At 45.3% G+C, this 20,656-nt stretch overlaps 1 protein-coding gene across 2 annotated transcripts in view; it reads left to right on the top strand.

Moving 5' to 3' along the window:
• npnta (nephronectin a) overlaps positions 1 to 14,580 on the top strand; it is a 49,368-nt gene extending 34,788 nt beyond the window's left edge. For both annotated transcript variants that reach the window (XM_084568614.1, XM_084568613.1), the window contains 6 exons: positions 1,045 to 1,167; positions 2,397 to 2,783; positions 8,611 to 8,697; positions 9,823 to 9,921; positions 12,619 to 12,878; positions 13,019 to 14,580. In XM_084568614.1, the coding sequence (XP_084424740.1) occupies positions 1,045 to 1,167; positions 2,397 to 2,783; positions 8,611 to 8,697; positions 9,823 to 9,921; positions 12,619 to 12,878; positions 13,019 to 13,129 (1,067 nt within the window). In that variant the 3' untranslated portion in view covers positions 13,130 to 14,580. The remainder of the gene's footprint in view (positions 1 to 1,044; positions 1,168 to 2,396; positions 2,784 to 8,610; positions 8,698 to 9,822; positions 9,922 to 12,618; positions 12,879 to 13,018) is intronic.
• The last annotated feature ends 6,076 nt before the right edge of the window (positions 14,581 to 20,656 follow it).

Below are 20,656 nucleotides of genomic sequence, written 5' to 3'. Positions count from 1 at the left end.
CAGGTTACAGATTTACATATAGAAAATATAGTTATCTTAGAAACAGGGGGCAGCCGGCATGATTAGTCTTAAAATATCAAGTAAATTTTGATGGTAAGATTGACGATGTAGTATCATCATCAATAATATAGTAAAACTCTGCTTTTTTTATTCTAAAGATCACGGTGCTTCTTCTGGTGCAAATACAGACATTTATTATCTATAACTGAGCGACCCTCTGAGGACTGACTGGAGCCTGCCTCTGCAAACAGTGGGAGGGAGGTGGGCTACACCTGGGACAGGTTGCTGGGCTATCACAGGGCCGACACAAAGAGACAAACAACCATGCATGCATTCCTACAGCCAATTTAGAGACAAACCTGTGACTCTAACACGCATGTCCTGACTCAACCTGGACTGTGGGAGGTAACCGGAGCCACCAGAAATATGTTTAAAGTCACCCTAGTCAAATAAAAGACTGCTGGGTTTTGTCACGATTGCTGTATTTGCTGGATCAAGAAGAACTCAGGTGACTTACAGCATGTCAATGACTGCTAAGAAACCAAAATCAAGTGAATGAGTAATTAAGACGCAGCTGATAAACAAATCCACTAAATTATTTGCACTAAACCACGAGGGAAAAAAAAGATTGAAAATGCATTTTATATTTAATGATTTTTCATCAAACCACTACAAAACCAATTTAAGCTGCCGCGTAACTGTGAATTGGTATTCTACACAAAGCCACGGCATCTTAAACTCCATCTACGGTCTTTATGTTTTTCAATTATGTCTTGCAATACATCTTGATAAAAGGATAACCAGTCACTGCTAAAGAAATTGCTTGAAAGACCTTGCAGCTCTGCACGTCAGAGAGGATTTCTGCCGAAATTCTGCAATGATCACTTTTCACTTAAATGCTTTTGCTAACAGTGTGGTATAAACTTTGAGCCTTTCCTCAAGTGGATGTGAAGCAATTAGTCTTTGATATTCTGCTGTTATGTCTGAAGCTTTTTACACTGGCACCCGGTGGCTGAATGTTGTTACGTTTCCATTATCTTTCAGATGTGGATGAGTGCTCTCTAGGTCAGAGCCACTGCAGCAGCTTTGCCACCTGCTACAACACGCCGGGCTCGTACAAGTGCAAATGCAAAGGCGGCTACAGGGGGATGGGCCACGACTGTAAACGTAAGAGCTGAGAACAAAAACCCTGGCCCCGATGTTCACTTTTGCATGGAGGAGCGGGGCCTCACATTTTTGTTTTCTTTGCATGTGTTTTCCAGAAAGGTAGGAAAGCAAGTGAGAGGGAGGAATAGCCTTTCAAGCCGCAGAGCTGGGGCTGGAATTCCTTTCTTTGTGTTGGCTGTCAGTCATTGCTTAAATCACCCTGCTCCCTTATCGCATGCCCCCAGAGTGACTCCATTTTTTGAAATCTGGCCATTTTAATGAGCCCAAAATAGGAGGGAAATGTGGAATACTTCTTTTCCCGGGTAGTTTGTCTCGTTCTGTTTGCTGACACACAGTTCATTAGGCCGAGTGTCTGCACTTTTCTCGGCGGCTTGGTGGACAAGAAGAAGTCATTTATTCTCCAGAGTTATTTAATCATCGGACAGGCACGACTGTTGCAACAGTCCATAAAGCAAAGAGGATGACTCCTGCAAATACTTCACCCTGTCACCTGCCCAGAGGGCGAGAGGCACAAGTGCTCCGGGAGTCGAGTTGCAATATCCTATTTGTGTATCACATATCAAAGTTGCCTGAAACCTGAGAAGGCAATAACCGAGTTCAAACCGCTTGCCTTTGTCCGCTCTCATTCCTCACTCATGAAATCCTCATGAGCCACCACACCGCATGAAAAACCCCCCACCCCCAATCTGTCTCAGATCACACAGTGTGTGGAGGGGCAAGGGAAAAGGAGGTGTAACTCTAATGACATCAGCGAGGGTGCTCCCGGGGGCACAGGAGCCTGATGAGTTCAGAAATCATTCCACACACCCAGAGCACCTCTGGCTATGAGTACACAAAGAAATACTAATCAGGATGACCACATGAGCGGATAGGAAGACTGCTATTAGAAAGCAATATTGATTTCACAAAAGCAGAAATTCACTGAACGTGGGCTACCTTAGTAGTTGAGCTTTCGAACTGCTGGAACCATGCAGGCATCCCTCATTCTCTCTTTTCAGTCCCATCGAGTGAACGTGAACTCCTTTGCATCAGTGGGATTTGAGACACTCGATTTGTTTTAGGATGCTAACATTTAGTTAATAGATATCAGGAGAGGTCTCAGCAGATGAAATAAAGCCCTCTGCTGCAAAAGTCAGGGTAATCATCTCAGTTAGTCCGCCGTTCTACGCCTCATTAACTCTTAAGTGCTCATATTTCAGTGCTCCGTCTGCGTTCTCTTATTATTTCAGCCATTCCAAAGGTGGTTATTGACCCGCCGAGACCAGGCAAACCGCTTCCGACTCATCACAACCACATCCCAGACGTGGAGAGCACCACCACCACCGCCCGCCCGCCGGTGACTCCGAAGAGAATCTTCACCGTTATCCCCAGACTGCCAGCAGCCACCACCACGACTACGGCGCCTCCCAGGAGGGGCACGCCACCTCCACGCAAACCGCCGGTTCCCTCCAGAAAGCCCTTTGTCCCCACCAGGAAGCCGTCGATACCCACACGCAAACCCTACGTCCCGCCAAGGCCCGTGCCTCCCACCAAACTGCCGCCGACGCCTCCACCGGCCACACCAGTGGACAACACCATCCAGAAGGAGGTCACCAAACAGAGAGGGGACGTCTACAGTAAGAACTTTTTATTTTATTCAGTCAAATCCCTTATTGCAATCTTGTATAAACACACACAGACAAACATAAGTTTAGTGGATCATCCCACAGATAGGTGCTCTGTTTTTTGACTTGTTCCTAAACCGTTTTTGGGGTGGGGGTGCCTGGTCTGGTCTAGTTGGGTGGTACATGTCTAAGTAACAGCCACACGAATGCCAGGTCCAAAAGTTTCTCAGCAGAACATTGAATTGTCACGAGATCAAGGTCAATGTTATTTACTTACTCCTGCAAGCGGTTTTAATGTTGTGGCTGATCGATGTAAGTAAACTTGTGGCAGCATAACACACAATACAAACCCAAAGTAGCCATTTCTTCCTAAACTTCATAAAGTTGTTGGCAGACAACAGTTAGTAACAGTTAATCATTTACACATCTGTTGCCATAAAAGGAGCAACATTCATTTTGAGCAAATGTTCCTCCAGGATTTATTCGTCTCTTTTAATGTGTGCAGGAGGAGAATATTTGTCTCTAAAGCTGCTACACGCTCCTTTATGTCCAGCTGCTACCTTTGAGTGATTGCTGCCGGGCGCGGGGCAGGTAGCGTGCAGCCGCAAGTGCTCGAAAACAGCTGCCTTGTCTGAAAACGGGGCCGGCTGCGGCGGTGAGAACGAGTTGGAACAATAAAGCCGGAGAACTAAATCAACGAGCTAAAACACTCCACGGAGCCGAGGGCCTCTCCAGAGTCAAGTGATGATTCTCCGTGCGTTCATCCCCACGAGTGGCGCATTTTATCGCACAGATAGAAGTAGATATTGTTCATATAATTACATTCATTAGAGCTGCTGTAACAGCTCAGACGACTTATGTAACAATACATTTTGCATAAACGCGTTTCAGCTTCTGATGTTTGATAATGGGGTGAACTTTCTTTTTGCGCCCTGTTCGTTCTCAGGCTTTTGGCACGCATAGGTTCACAGTGCTCATCAGTTTGTTTCTGCAAACAAAGCTGGAGCACATTTGCACCTTTCTTCATGTGGATGCTGAAATGTTTATTGAGAAACATCTTGAGGAATGAGGAGTGTATGCTTGCCTTAAGGAGATGTTTATCGTCAAATTAATATTGGGCGTGACTTACCTGTGCAGTTGGTTCAGTCTGCATTGTGTATAAGGTTTATCTTCTAAATACTAAATACCTGAGGCAGTTTTTATTGTGAACTGATGAACTGTTGAAGTCAGACGCCAATGCGCCTTAATGCAAGTAGTCTTAGCAAAGGCCTGTGGCGAAGCTGCCGTCTTACCCGCTATAGTCGTTTCCGTACGTGGGAATTCAAAGTATTTTAAGCGTGACACAGATTTTATGAAGAAGAATGCCCGTTTTAACCAGATAATAAATTAGCCTCACTAATCACAGTATTACACTTTAAATCTTTTCCTCTCAAGGTAATTATCTTCTTGGCTTCGGTTAACAAACACAAACTGGTGCTCAGCCAGGCTGTTGTTTATCCACATGTCACTCCGTGCTCTCTGCCAAGCATGAATCTTTGACACCAATTACATTCAAAATGCATCATCAGTCTTTGTTTTAGTTTGGCGTTCTTCATTGAACCCGAATGACTGGATGGATTTTAAAATAATTATAGGGTTGGTTTTTTTTTTGGCTTTAACAATCACAGCGATCGTCTGCTTACGTCTTGCAGAGCATGCACCTTTTCAAAACAATAAAGTGTTTCGGAATAAGATAAGCCTCAAACAAGGCTCCAGTCACTTTTTTTCTGAATGCAGTGGATTAGTCTGCAGGTAAACGTTTCAGTATGTGCGGGATAAAGCTCGTAGAATTCAGTATTTTCGAACAAATGAATTCCAGAGGCAGACAAAAAGCAAGAATGAACTGATCCCATTAACGGGGATTCTATCAAAAGCCCGATGTATTTATCTGTGTCAAAAAAATAACTATTGAAAAGACATCAGCGTGCCGCACAGTCGCACTGCGTGACAGCGTGTCACCATTCCATTCTCCTGCACTATACTGGGATGGGAAATGTTAAAGCTGAGTGATAGCCTAGCTGAACGTATGCAAAAGGGGGGATTACTGGTTATAAATAGCACTCTGGTTGACTGCAACTCTGGAATAATCTCTAACAAACGCATGATTCACTCAATTGTGTCCAGTTGATTTAAGAAGTTATTTAGTCGGTATGAATCATCTCTAAAAGACAAGGTACTAAGAGATAGGAATGCATTTAGAGATGGAAATATAATGCGTATTTGTTTTTCGTATTTTCATGGGATATGTGCAACAAAAAAACTTTAAATCCTTCTACATTATATAAAAGTTGTAACCTCCAAAATCACATAGCAAGCAGCACACTTACTAGACAGGAATCACGGTGGCTTTTATAGCCACAGCAAACGTCAGGGTACACCACAAAAACGAACTTTAAGCCGCTTCCTCGTACGTTGAGGAGCAACAGCTAAGCGCAGACTACGAGGTGAAATACTGCGGTTCCTTTACTCACCTTGCCAGATGGCATCGCATAATTAGAAAAAGGGAAGAGGAGAGAAGATTACCTTAACACCTGTCTGCACTGCTTGAGGGAGATATCAATCTAATAGTTTGCGCCACGGCAGAGCAGTCCTAGAAAGCCAAGCTTCCTGAAGGTGGTTGGAATAAAATGAGAGCGGGAGAGGGGAGCGACGCCGCTGAGTGATTATTCAAATAATGAGACGGAAATGAATTAGAGCCCCGCGGTGTGAAGAAAACTCCAGCTCTGCCTCAAGTGCAGGCGTGTACTGGAGATGGAAATAATTCAGAGTTTTGTAGTTTCCTTTCCGCCCAGACCTGCAGTCAGCTTTTTCTTCTCTGTCCAGTGAGAACATTGTATTTTAACATTTTCTTGTTTTCAGGTGAGTTAAAATAAAAAAAACTCACTTTTAGGCTTACTAGAAGATCATGAAGATCAACACCGTTCTCATGTCTATGCATTGCGCATAAATCTGGATCTGGATGGCCTGACATATTTAAATCATACACTGATCAAGCATAACATTATGCACTACCTTTGTGCCTCCAAAACAGTTGTGACTCATCAGAGAATGGACATGGGCCTTCTGAGGGTGTCCTGTGGTTGGCAGTGGGGGCCTTTGGGTCCTATGGGTTGAGGGGAGGGGCCTCTGTGGATCATCCCACAGATACTTGATCAGTTTGGGATCTAGTGAATTTGGAGGCCAGGTCAACACCTTGTGCTGTTTTTCATGTTTTTTGAGTTGTTCCTAAACTGTTTTTTGTGTGTTTGTCTGTGTCTGGCTGCATCCTGCTGGGGATGGCTGCCGCCATCAAGGAGTGTCATTGCTATAGGGTGGGGGTGTCTGGTTTGGTCTAGGTACATGGTACAGTACATGTGTAAGTAACATCCACATGAATGCCAGTTTCCGAGCAGAATATTGTATTGTCACAAGATGGTCAATGTTATTTACTTTTCCTGTCAGTGGTCATAATGTTGTGGCTGATCGGTGTATACTTACCTACATTTTACTCATTACCACCATGTGTTGGAACATAAAATGTAAAACAGAAATATAACAATGACAATTATATGTATTTGCATATTTTCTCTAAGTATATTTTTATTTTTATTATAACAGCAGAATCTCTTGTGCAGCGTCTGCTGGTTACATGGCAAAACTGTAGATAGTCTAACTACATTTTTTTTTTACTCTCAGCAATAATTAATGGCACAGTGCCAATTTGTGAGCTTTTGAGAGGCTAATAGTGAGCTGGCTTCTCCCTGCTGCCAGTCTTTATGCTAAGCGTACTGCCTCCCAGTTCAGAGTAGAGTCTGCTCATCTAAATCGGCAAGAAGGCACACTTCCCTAAATGCAGGTGAATATAGGAGGTTAATGCTTTCTGCATAAGCTACTGAGACTAATATCCCTCTTTAAATACAGCAGGATGGTGTCAAAAAGGCTTTTACGTGAAGCTAAAACAAAGGTTCTTTCTAAGCTTCATAAAAGCAGATGTTGTGGAGATGCACGGCCTTCACGCAGTGGCTGTAATGTTATGTCAGCAGAGGGTAGGTTGGCTAGACTGCGTCCGGAAAAAAAGATGAAATGTGCTGTATTTGTCTCCAAAACGTACAAAATCAAGGAGCGTTTTTTGCTGATCTGGTATTAAATTCGTACGCACAACATTTTTGCTGAACATAATAAACCCTACGTCAGCGGGTGTCACTGACCTCCAAGATATTTGGATGAAATAAACCACACAAGGTCAAGGGTAGCAACGTTTAGTAGTGAGAGTTTCCACATAATTCGAAGTAATATTTTACACATGGATTGCAAAGCTTAACCTAGAACTGTCTTGCCGTGGCATTGTTGCATGCACCGAAGGTTGAGGTATTCTTCTTGATTTCTGCCGGCACCTCGATTCAGTGGAGATGAATGGGGTTTTGTTTGCAGAGCTCAAAGCGGAAACACTGCCCCAGTTTCTCCGGATTATCTGCTGACCTTCCATGAGTCGAGTTTTTATTTGAACTACTTTCCAAAAAAGTCAAATGGAGACTTTCGACAATGAGGTCTGTGGACCACACAGTGTAACCAGGGCATGGTGTCTGAAGGCTTTTGAATTCAGAGAATTTGCATTTTCAGCAGCAGCATAAATATAATAATCTATGTGCCAGGGTAGGAGTATAAATGTGGGTGAGTTTCGGTCTCCTTTGTGTGTGTATCAGCACCACTCAACTCTAGTTGCTAAATAAATAATAAATACATAAGAAAATTAATTAAACTGCCTTTTTAACATTCAAACCGTCAGCAGAGGAACATGAAGTATGAAACTACGGTTTTTAATTGATTCCAACCACGGTATAGTAGCCAAACACATTCCTTCTTTGCTTGTCGTAGCGTCAGATTACCGCCGCCTTACTCAGCACATCTCTACCTCTACGGCGGGATGTAAGCGTTCACGGGGGGCCTCGTTCCTTAAAAGCGCAGACACACAAACACAGACACACATGCAGCAAGACCCAAATGCCTTGGATTGCTTGGGAGCTTGATGCAAGCGTGGCCCCCACCCACCCACCCGCTCTCAGATTCCTTCGACTGACAGACTACAGCGCAGTCCGCCAGGTGGTTGCGACCCTGCATGGGGATGGGCCCTTTCAATGCCCTGGCTGACTGGAGGGGGAACATGTTACAAATTCTAGGCCTTGGCAGTTCAAGTGCGGGTTAAACGTCATTCACAGTGTTAAAAAGACACAGCAGGAAATGCTGAGAATAGTTTTACTGATCATTTGTCTGATTATATTTCACTGGGATCTTATCCTGAAATGTTTCATGAAGAACATTTTCATAATAACCGGTCAAGACAAGACATCATCATTCATTAAAATATAAGGGTCAAAGGATCTCTCTCTATTAAAGGTTATGGTGGAAGAAAAAAAAAAAACACATTTTCTACGCTGCACACAGTTGGCTTTAAATAACGCAGCCCGGCCAGTCGTATTTTGGGAAGTGACCCTGTTGCAGAAGGATAGTGTCTATTTCAGAACTGGCTGTGTACTGTACGTGTGGACATGAAACGAGGCTCTCAGCTGTGTAGGGGCAGCATTTGTCCAGACATGACATCAGACGAAACACCCCCTTTTTACTCGTTACGATTCACGTTTGACCTCTGGCGTGGCTACACGCGCAGTTATTAAATGTGCGCCCAGTTTGCAGGCGCTAAGCCATGACATCGATTCATTCTTGTGTGTTGTGTGATGAAACAAAGCCACACAATAGCCACAAGCAGATTCCGGTAAACAAATATAATACCTTAGTTAATCTAAACCTGCTTCTGTCTCCTCAGTTCCTAGGAACCCTGGCAACACAGTCCTCGACATCGACTTTGACATTGAGCTGGGCAACACAGCAGACGAAGCCAAGGATGACCCAGGTAAACGCAACACATTTCATGACAATCTGCTCCTAGGGCTCAAACGATGACAGACGAGCCGCGCTTGCCACGGGCAAAATGAAACCGACAATCAGCGCTTGCAGCGGCGCTGCCGAGGTGAAGGTGTTACGATGACCAGATGTGTTTTGATGGGGCTTCCACCAGGAGGTGACACATGACATCTGGCTGTATTCGTTTAAATAATGGCTCACAGCCCAGAATGCACTGCCAGACTTTTCCACTTTTCACATTATGCTTGCTTGATTGCTTGACTGCTTGGGTGATTAATTGATCATTTGGAAGAACATCCGTGCTCTGCTCGGATCCTCCGTAATATTTAATACGCAGTTCCTGCAACGACAATAAGCTGGAAGAGAAGAACTTTTCTGTCATGTTTGCTCAGTGTGATTTATCGGTGTCAATGGAATGCAGATTAAATTGCTTAATGGTTTAGTTGCGTGTTTATTTTGGTCCACAGTGCATCATTTGATATACTGTGTCAGGAGAGAAGGTATTTTCATTGGCTCAGAAAATGAACTGAAAGGAGCTTTTTTCAGACGCACTGTTTCGGGGACAAAATGATGGATGTTATTTTTATCTTTGAACCAATTTGTACAACAATGCATGGATAATACCGCAGCGGCTTTTTGCCTGTTTTGCCTTAATGTTATTGTCTAGGCATCGTCGCCAGGGAAGAGATCATCAGTCACTGAACGTTATGACTCTCTGCTGTAACCTTAATGTAGTTTATTATAGTGTGTGGCATGCATACAGTAGGTTATATGCAGAGAAATGCACGCACTCACACAAGTAAACACAGAAACCGGCGATTCCAGCAACCCAGATAAATATTTGTTGAATTTTTTAGATGAATGCATGTCTACACAAGACTTTTGCAGCGCCTTTTCTGCTTCCTCAATGCCTCCGCTCTCTTCAGAGACTACAACATTACAATAAATGTTTACCCTTCCGTTGTGTCATCATCTTCATCAGAAGGAGCCTTTTCCCGGTGATGTTTGAGGCACACAGCAGGGCTCCTGTGAAGCATTGCAAAGAGCAGACTGAAGCCGCGTGCGTGTGTGCGCACCCACCACGTCTCTGAAATATGTGTTTTGTTCTGTCCAGACTCGGGCTATCTGAGCTGCTCCTTTGACGACGGTCTCTGTGGCTGGATCAGGGACAAAGACGGCGACCTGCACTGGGAGACGACGCCCGATCCGTCAGGTATTTGAAGGCCGTCGGTCGATTCTTGTCACGCGCCCACTTTTAATTAGGAAAATGGTTTGTTTTATAGTCAGCGAATGGAAATGAGAACGTTCCTTCGTCGAAGCGCACATGTGCAAACACACACAAAACGATCCAAGCAGCTCATTGCGGTTCTACTCAATTACAGGTCAAGATGAAATTACTCGAGGGAAGTAGTCTGTCTTTTCCACAGATTAGTGCTACAAAGCGATGCAAATGAGGAGGGGATTACGTGACCCACCAGTGATACCTGTGGCTCGCATTAAACGGAAACACGACACTGTTTTTGTTTGGGTTCAGACGAGGAAAAGACATGGTGAATTATGCCGAGACTAGAGGCAGCGTGAGGTCTAAACAGTGTGACAATAACTACTGCTGGCTTCTGCTGCCAAATGGCTTGGTCTTCACGTTATTAGTGCGATTCCAGACGTTCAGACTGAGGCCTCATTTCAGCCAACTCTGTGCTCTCTCTTCAGAGCCAATAAATATTGTTGCCCAGACGTGTACGTTCCCAGGAAAATAATTTGCAATAAATCAAAAGCTAAGTGCTGACTTAGTAACATTTCACTTTGCATTTTATGTTGTTATGCTTAATCCGAACATTTGATATGGATACGTGCTTTATAGATACACGCTGATGTTTTTTTACTTCAGTGTGTGTGAAGCGTGGAATTATTTGCTGTTAATCAAGTCCTTTGACAGCCATCATCAAAACAGAAGAAAGAAACAGCCTCATAATTTATTCAGAAATCTCTGTGGCCTGCAGATACTTATTACACCCCCTGTGGTTAACACCAGCCATACAGGGATCTGCAGGATAAGCAAAAAAATACATCAGCATTAATCAGCTACTACCCAGAAGCTCTATCACCTTTAAATTTTTTAAGACTGTAGCGCTACTATCGCTAACTAATGCATAAATTAATACAAGATATCTATTTGCCGCTGGCAACTGACTGTATTTAGAGGAAAGAAACATAAGTGGGTCGAGTGTTTGGAAATTGTCTATTTATATCCTGTCTACTTTTTAAAAGCTCTGTTCACCCAAATTACAAAAATTATTTGTTTTCCTACTTAAAGGGGAATTACTGTTTTTTACAACCTGGACCTTATTTCTGGACATAAAATACAATCGTTTACTCACCCATGTAACTTTAGTCTAATTTTTAGTCCTTCGGAAGATATTTAACTCCTCATCCATATACTCCAGCTCAAGACAGTAAGGACGTCCATCATAAACAAAGTCGTCGTCCACAACCTCAGAATCGGAAAAATATTCAGCCGTGTTGCAAAAAACTAGCAGTAGCAAATTACAGATAAACAAGCCAACTGTCGCGGGTGTGCGCGGCGCTCAGAAATGACATCATCCAGGTCAGAGATTAGTAGGTCAATCTACAGACCCCGGATGATGATAACAGGTAACTCCAGACTTAACGGGGGAATAGCACTAATGTATCATAACATAATATTGGTGAAATGAACGAGTTTTGCGGCAGATAATGCGTTATTTAGAGGCTGTGTTTCGGTGCCCCAGTCACTCCCACTATATGGATATACGCAGCGCTCTGCTGGAGCTACATATCTTCCGAAGGACTAAAATGACACCAAAGTTATATGGGTGAGTAAACGATCTTATTTTATGCCAGAAATAAGGTCCAGGTTGTAAAAAACGGTAATTCCCCTTTAAAGCAAGTATACTGTTTTTTTTCTCTTTGCAATGAAATAAACCAATAAGCCATGCAGGTTGTATGAGGATTTATTTTAAAAGAGTAGACGGTAGTTTGCATTAATAACTGTTAACTGGGAGGTTTGTGAATAATCCTATAAGTAAACCAGTTCAGTTTTTCTGAATGCTGTACATACACGAGTGCAACAAAGCAATGCTAGTGGACAAGTGAAAATAAGTAAGTTTTTAATTTGTTCATCTAGTCAATTAGAAAGGTGCAGTTAATTTTCTCTTTGTCCTGCTTCAACTTTAGTTGTTTCAACTTTAGTTGTTTTAAATTTTATTCCAGTTTGAATCCACGAAGCGCGCTACATACAGTACAATCAATGCAATATGTAAACTTACACTGAGCTGCGAGTTCACTAGGTACACGAGTGAAGACAAATTCATCTAAATACAACAAATATTCAGCATTCAGTTCAAAATGACTGAAAGAGCTGTTGATTCAACTGTGTTTTCATTTTGGAGGCTGCGGTTTGTAGTGCTGACGCATTTTTCTATTATTTTGACAGAATCATTTTAGGGTTTAATTAAATTCTTCCAAAATGATCATACACTTGAATCAATACCTTTCTTTATAACAGTCATGAAGGGAGATTTAGTGCAGGCCTGTTATATTAGAATGTATTCGTTTTCACTAGTGTACCTAATGAACTGGTAAATTTAGATGATATATTGTTGTACATTATGTATGTATAATATGTAAATCACTGAGCCCGGTGAATATGGCGATTAATAAAACATTAAGGAAAAAGCACCACACTTCATAAGTATTTATACCCTTTATTAAGTATATCAAAGGTGGTTCAGTGCATTTCTTCTCAAAGCTGGCTGCAATTCTGATTTTAGTGCTGTATTCTTGCGTGCAACACAATTCAGTGCCGCACATTTACAATGAAAGTGTATATAAGCGTGTTTTGGTTAACTGACTGTAATCACTTCTTCTGCAGGTGGGAGGTACCTCACCATTCCTGAAGCGGGAAACAAGAGGACTGGACGCGGGGCCCGACTGGTCCTCCCACTCACCCCTCCCTGGAACGACGGCAACCTGTGCCTGTCGTTCCGGCACAAGCTGGCGGGTCACCACGTGGGAATGCTGCAAGTGTTTGTGAAGAAGGGAAAACAGTACAGCCCAGCAGTGTGGGGTCGAACAGGCGGGAACGGCTGGAGGCACACCCAAATCACATTATGGGGCACAGGCCTAGAAAGTGTGAGTATAAGAACAACCACTGCATTTAAATCAAGCTTTTTGAAATGAGTGAAGAGAGGTGTTTGTATTCTTGGTTCCTCTTTCATCGTAGAGCATCGTGTGATGGCTGACCCTGTGTGTACTGTTCTGCCTTTCATCAGGTGATCCTGAAGGGCGAGCGCGGGCGAGGCAGGAGCGGGGAGATGGCTGTGGACGACATCACCTTGAGAAAAGGCTCCTGCACAGAGGAGCACAATCTGAGGAGACTCTGACTGACAGGACAGTGAAAGGCAGAGCGAAAACAAGAGGGAAAATCATCTCAAAGAGAACTGGCTCTGTTGTGACGTCCCCTCAGTCTGCCTGGCTGCTCACTGATCCCCTCCCGCAACCCCGCCGCCATCCGTCTTAACAATAACCCGAAAAATTGTGTGTCTGCAGAACAGTGGGTTTCTCTTTTCTCTACTGTCCATGAATAAAAGGACTGAACCTAATCTCATGGGCGGATCCTGGCAGCACACCCCAATCTTCTCAGCCTCCCTCTCACTCCATCGCCTTGACACTCTGAAACCTGCATGTACCTACTTACCATGGAAATGTCTTCTGCCGACAGTAATGCAACCCCTGGCAGCCTCCCAGCCACGGCGCTGAGAGTTCACTACATTTCTTCATGGATGGAGGATTGTTCCTTCGCTTAGAAGTCCACTTTTGCTTTGCTTTGAACTTTTAACCACAATTCATCGCTTTTCATTTGCTTGTTGGTAAAACATGTGACCAGGGGTGCATTTTGTGACTATTTTGATCTGCAAAATATCTAAAATATACATTTCGTTGGGGGTTAGACTGAAATAAGTGGATGTAAAAGACAAACTGTATTTATCCAAATTAGGTTTGAATCCAAATTCCTCCAAATCTGATGCAGACACAGTGTATAAAACCAAATAGTGAGTCAGTTTAACCCTGCTTCTGTTGGTCTGATCAGAATTTCTGGTATTATTGTTCTATAGCACTGTATGGTCTGAAACAGCTTTACTGTCAGCTTTACTTTCAGCAGCAGCTTTACCGTTGTTGCCACTCAAAGATCTGCTGGGTAGACCGGAGCTTAAATATTTAGCACCTTTTCCTCCCCAACTTTTTATCAAAGCTCCTTGGTAAAACTCTCAACGATCATGTTCTTCAGATACTTGAAGCGTGCAAACCAGAATCAGCGTGCGCTTTTTGACACTCGCTAATCAACACTTTGCTTTCTAATTAAACAGTACGTGTTTTGTTAAAATGAGTTTATTACAAGGACAATGGTGCCAACGACTTTTTAGGCTCTCACAAATTGTATTATTGTAAATCGTAGTCGTGTGTACATACTCTATACAATCCCGTTTGCTGTGTGGTTTCTATGTTATGTAAATTCCCACGTGGATATTAATTGGATTTCAAGTGGCTGCTGTTTCAGCTTTTAATCAAAGAACCCATGCACAGATGGAAACCTTGTGTCGCGCAAGGCTGTGTTTAGCAAAATGTGTTTGTGTGGTATAACGCTCTGTCTGTGACTTGCATAGCACGTTGCTGCGTATTGTATGCTGTGATAATGAAGGGCATCGGCTGGAGGTTAAAGGTCTTCTGTATGCATGGTTGCATTCACAAAATTCGATTTTATCCAGACCAGTATGTAAATAAAATACGTTTGACTGATATGTTATGACACAAGGCATGATTCTTTCATATTTCTGACAGAAATGCTAAGAAACTGCTTGTGACTACTATTATTACATTATAAAAGCACTATGATGCTTTAATTACCATGTCTTCATATTGTTTGCCTTGCACTGTTGTGTGCAGGCTCACATGCAAGCACATGGGTAGCAGTGCCATCAAAATGACAACAGTCTAATGAAAGAGAGGAGAAACAAGGATGACAACTGTTTGATGTTGCAGTAACGCTGCAGTTTTCATAAGGATAAAGTCATCAGGACTTCAAAAGCGCAAAGCGTTTCATGCGGCGGTATGTGACGAGAAACAAGCAAAACTGTGTTTGTGTACAGTGAAAACTCAAGAAGGTATCTTTAATATAACCATGGCCCAGAATTTCAAACTATCCTGTGGAAAACGATCAAAGTATCAAGATTTTAATGTTTCTCTTATTTGTGTCGCCAACTCAAAAACTTTTTTTTAGGCCTTTTTTGGGACTTCCTTTCTAAAACAATAGTGATTTTTATGTAATCCTAACATTAAATGAAGTTATTTGAAGATGTTACAGCACAGAACAAAATTCTTTTTAGACAAAAAGTCCTCGGCAGATAACAGACAAACCTGATGCGTTCACATGGACTTTGATTTAATGTTTCAGATTCCTCACTGACCTTCAGAGATATGTTCTCTTTATTTGTACAGCAGCTGTGAAGCTTACTTGTACCTTAAGGCTGGCAGGTATCAGATGAAACTGAATAGGTAATTCCAGGCGCTAATCACACTGCTATTATGAATGACTGTGTGAGATATATTGAACTACAAAATCCTTCACTTTAAATCATGAGTTAGTTTCGTAAGTGATACTAACTGGGTCAGCCAGACTGCTCTGATAAAAGCCACCCTCTGTTTTCTATGGAAAGTAACAATAATATATACAATAAAACATCACAATGCCCATTTACATATTTCAGGATCTCATCATCTATTATCACTGAAATTTAAAAAAACAAAAAACAAAAAAACATTTAAATCGGTGGATTTACTTGCAGAAGTAAATGAAACAAAGATTCGAGTGTGATGGTGGTCGACAGGAAATAGTCGGATGGCCTCTGAAGGAATGGTTATCTTGGATGATCCCCCTTTCTCCATACACCCCCCTCCCTCCCCACACAACAGCAAACACCAAATGAATCAAATTTCTGTTTGGTCAAGCGAGGACTGCGGTCTTCATATTAGATGAGTCTCCAAACAGAGGGTTCTCTCAAGTCCCGTCTGTAACCTGTGATGAAATGCCTTAAAAAAAAAAAAATCTTCCGGGCTGCTTATTTGGGACCAAAAGGGCAAGCAAACAGGCTTTTTATTAAGATAAAGCGCCACAGCAGAAAGAGATCCAGACGGCAGAGGAAACAGACAACACAAATCTCTCTCTGGATTCCCAGTCGTCCCTGCAAGGGTAGCAAAGTCAAGCATTTCCTCCCTCTTTTCTCTCTCTCTCTCTCTCTCTCACACACACACACACACACACACACACACACACACACACTGACAAGAAGTGATAGAGCAAATAAGAAGTGAAGGACATATCAAATTCATTTAGAATAAAGACTGAGGCTTCTACCTTAATGAAGGTGAAAGACCACCCTCTGGCCCTCGTTCCATGAAAATAAGAAATAAGCGCCAATGGCACGTTGATGAATGCCATATGAGGAGATAAACGACGAGGGATATGTTCACAGAGCTGAACAGCAGTGACGTCCTTCGTCGTACATGAAGACAAGGCAGACAAGAGTTTGCTTTATGTCGGAGATATTTCAGATTTAATTGCACTGCTTTGTCTATGTGACACAAACACAAACCCCAAATTTAACTTGGTTAAAGTTTTTTTTGTTTTTTTTTATCCTCCCATCACTGCTACTACTCTTTGAATTTCATCAACAATCAATGGTCTCTTGTTGCCATGTTGCTACCCGTTAAGCTGTCTGTATTCTTAAGCAACTCTCCGTTATGCTGAACAAATTATAACTTCTTAATTTAGAGCATGATGTTCATCTGTCTGTTAACTCAAACACTAATCACTGCCGTCTTTTGTCACAATGTCAGACAAGACTACGCTGATCCCAATATTCACGGAGTAATAACAAGTAGCTGTTGTTCTAACAGACCCGGGGGCTGTCAGTACCTCGTTCAGATTTTTCGACCGTGCTTCGTGTTTTAAACCAGACTTGAGTGCGTTCAGTTTGTCCCGAAATAACCTGCTAGAATAACCTGCCAGTTTGATGCACAGTTCAGAGGAATATGAAGAAGGGGTCTTCCAGGATAAGGTAGGAAATATTGATTCAGCAGAGAAGCACTGGCAGGTCAGCGGAGATGACCACTAGATGTTCTTTAGTGCCTCTGGATAGTCAGAGCCTGTGGAAGATTCAGGGTTCTTGTTAGCAGCCGTTGGGTAACGTTGAAGTATCATTGTTGTCAGTGGTATCGCTGCTCCATCTATCCTGAATTGTCGGCATTTGATATCGGGAGTTAATTGGGGGAAGATGTCAGTGTTCAGCAGGATGCTTTCAAATCTTTAGGTTATTTACATAACCCCGGTTCTCTGAGTAATATGAGTGAGATGTCTCACTATGGGATGCATGCCTCGCTGCAGCCCTCAGAAGCATTAATCTCATTACGCCAATCCTGATTGGCTGGTGAACGTGTCCGTCCGCCATAGGTAGTCCCACCTACCTTAAATAGCTCAGGCGGACGGCAACACGTCATTCAAGATAAGCACCTCTTCTCACTCGCCCAAGCAAGAAGGGTTGTCTGGTGAGACATCTCACTCATATTACTCAGAGAACCGGGGTTATGTAAATAACCTAAAGTTCTCTTTCATAATATTTCGTTCGATGTCTCACTATGGGATGTGGTAGCTCCCGTATTGCCAGACAAGCTTATCTAGCGTCCACCAACCCACAGGGAAAAACACTCTGCTCCCATCAGGACAGTAAAACCGCGCGTGCCACGCACGGCGCGGAGACGTCCAACCTATAGAAGCGGACAAACGTGAGAGGCGAGGACCAACTCGCCGCAGCACAGATGTCCTGAACAGAGACTCCCCTGAATAAGGCCCAGGATGCGGCCAAGCCCCGAGTCGAGTGCGCTCGCAGGCCCACAGGTGGCTGCAAACCCTGACTCGTATAGGCCAAAGCAATCGCCTCCACCATCCAGTGGGATAGGCGCTGCTTCGTGACAGGTTTTCCTTTATGAGGATTAGCCCAGGAGACAAACAGCTGATCGCTCCTCCTGAACCCCTTAGTCCTGTCCATGTAAGTGCGCACCGCACGAACCGGACATAACGCATGTGACTGCTGGCCCTCTGATGAAGCAGCAAAAGCCACAAGGTCAATAGGGGAACATGAGCCCAACACCTTGGGCACAAAAGCCGGGTTGGGCCTCAAAATCATCCTCACATCCCCCGGGAAGAACTGAGCGCATGACGGATGTACCGAAAGCGCATGGATGTCACTAACTCGTTTGGCCGAAGCCAGAGCCAGCAACAACACAGTCTTCAAAGACACGTGTTTCAAATCTGCTCCCTCCAGTGGTTCAAAAGGAGGGCCCTTAAGTCCCTCCAGAACCACAGCCAGATCCCACGGAGGTACCAGCGGTCTGGAAACGGGGAGGAGCCTGCGCGCCCCCTTCATAAAACGGCAAACCAGAGGGTGCTGGCTAGCCGTTCGCTTCCCAAACCCCACGTGACAGGCGGCGATAGCCGCCAAGTACACTTTAACCGTGGAGAAGGCTTTTCGCTTGTCAATCAGGTCCTGCAAGAATGACAATATCACTCCTACCGGACACTGAAAAGGAATGTGGCCGTTACTGTGACACCACCCCTCAAACACTCTCCACTTACAGTCATATAAAGACCTAGTGGAGGAGGCCCGAGCGCTCTGAATCGTGGAAATCACACGCTGTGACAGTCCCATAGCCGACAGATTGAGCCATTCAGGGGCCAAGCCCACAGCGCCAGGCGTTCCGGGTGCGGGTGGAAGACCGTCCCCCCCCCCTGCGACAGCAGGTCCCTGCGCAGCGGGAGCTGCCAGGGCTGAGCGCACAGTAACCGATATATCTCCGCCAGCCAATGCATCGCAGGCCAATGCGGAGCTACCAAAATCAGTGCGAGGCCGTGCTCCCTCACTCTGGACAGAGTGGGGGGTATCAAGGCCAGGGGAGGGAACGCGTAAAGAAGCTCGTGCGGCCAGGCGTGCGCTAGTGCGTCTACGCCGAGGGGAGCATCCAGGCTGCGCAGAGAGTAAAACAGCGCGCACTGCGCGTTCTCTCTCGACGCGAACAGATCCACCGCGGCCCGACCATAGCGGGACCATATCTGTCCCACAATCTCCGGGTGCAGAGCCCATTCCCCGTACACCGGCGCGCCTCTGGACAACAGGTCCGCGCCCGTGTTCAGCGCGCCCGGGACGTGCGTCGCCCTCAAGGAGAGGAGACGGCCGCAGCTCCACAGGATCAGTTTGCGTGCCAGCATGTGCAACTGACGGGAGCGCAATCCCCCCTGACGGTTGATATACGCCACCGTCGTCGTATTGTCCGTCCTCACTAGGACATGATGACCCATGAGAGACGGAAGGAAATGTTTCAGGGAGAGGAACACCGCTGAAAGTTCCAGAAAATGTATGTGAGCCCGCTGGAGGTCCGATCCCCAGCGGCCCCTCACAGACCGGCCCTCGTGAATTCCGCCCCAACCCGTCAGGCTGGCGTCCGTAGTGACCACCTTCCTGGACAGGACGGAACCCATGGGCACCCCCAGGGTCAGAAAGGACGGGGCCCGCCAGTGGCGCAGCGCCCTGGCGCACTCCGGTGTGACCAACACTCTCCGCGCGCCATGACGCACGGGATCCAACCCACACGAGGCCACCCAAAGCTGGAACTCCCTCATGTGGAGGCGACCGAGACGGACTACGAGGATGGCAGACGCCATCAGTCCGAGTAACCGAAGACACAATCTGAATTGAACAGACCTGCCTGGATGAAAAAGCGCGAGACACGTCCTGAAAGCTTTCACTCGTTCCGCCGACAGGTGCGCCGTGAAAGTTACCGAGTCCAGGGATAATCCCAGAAAGATTATGCCCTGCGCCGGGGACAGCATGCTCTTTTCCGCGTTTATCACAAAACCCAGATCGACTAGGTGCCGTGTGAGAATACGCGTGTGCGCCCTGGCCTCCTGCTCCGATTGTGCCAAAAGCAGCCAATCGTCCAGATACGTGGCCAAGCGGATGCCCCGCCGTCTCAGCGGGGCTATTGCTGCTTCCGTGCACCGCACGAACACCCTCGGGCTTAAAGACAGGCCGAAAGGGAGCACGCGGTACTCGTAGCAGATCCCCTGGAAAGCGAACCTCAGATACTTTCTGTGGGGAGGATAGATCGGGATGTGGAAATACGCGTCTTTCAGATCGACAGAAGTGAACCAATCGTTCTGACGCACAAGACGCAGCAGGGATGCGTGTGTAAGCATCCTGAACTTGTATTTCCTCAGATATTTGTTCAGAGCCCGCAAATCCAGGATAGGGCGAATCCCGCTCCCCCCCCGTTTGGGGACCAGAAAATACCTGGAGTAAAAACCGCTCTGACACTGTGCGGGAGGGACGACACATATTGCTCCTTTGTTTAACAGTGAGAGGATTTCCTCTCGTAAAACACGAGCTGACTCTCCCTGAGCCTGGGATTGTATTATACCGGCGAACCGCGGGGGAACAGCGGCGAACTGCAGCCTGTAACCCTTCAAGATCGTCTTTAACACCCAGGATGGGGCTGCGAGTGCGGCCCATCTCTCCCATCTGAGAGAGAGAGGCGACACGCATCGCAGTCCCTCCACCACGAGAGGCGCCCGTCGTGGTGCGGTGGCGCCCTCTCGTGGTGGAACGACACGGTCCCTGTGCGGCGCCGTGCATTTTTGCCCGGGAGGACAGCGCAGCGGCTGGGACCTCACAGCCCCCACCCCGGGGCGAGCCGCGGCCTCTCGCCGTAGGGGGGCAGCGGGTGTCGCCACCGCGCTGCTTATTTTGACAAATTTGGCTTTTATTAACTGCGCCCTTAGCCCGCGGCCTGGATGCGACAGT

The sequence above is a fragment of the Chelon labrosus genome (assembly GCF_963514085.1).
Source record: "Chelon labrosus genome assembly, chromosome: 2".
In the NCBI taxonomy this organism is placed as follows: Eukaryota; Metazoa; Chordata; class Actinopteri; order Mugiliformes; family Mugilidae; genus Chelon; species Chelon labrosus.
This window is presented reverse-complemented; position numbering and strand designations above follow the sequence as displayed.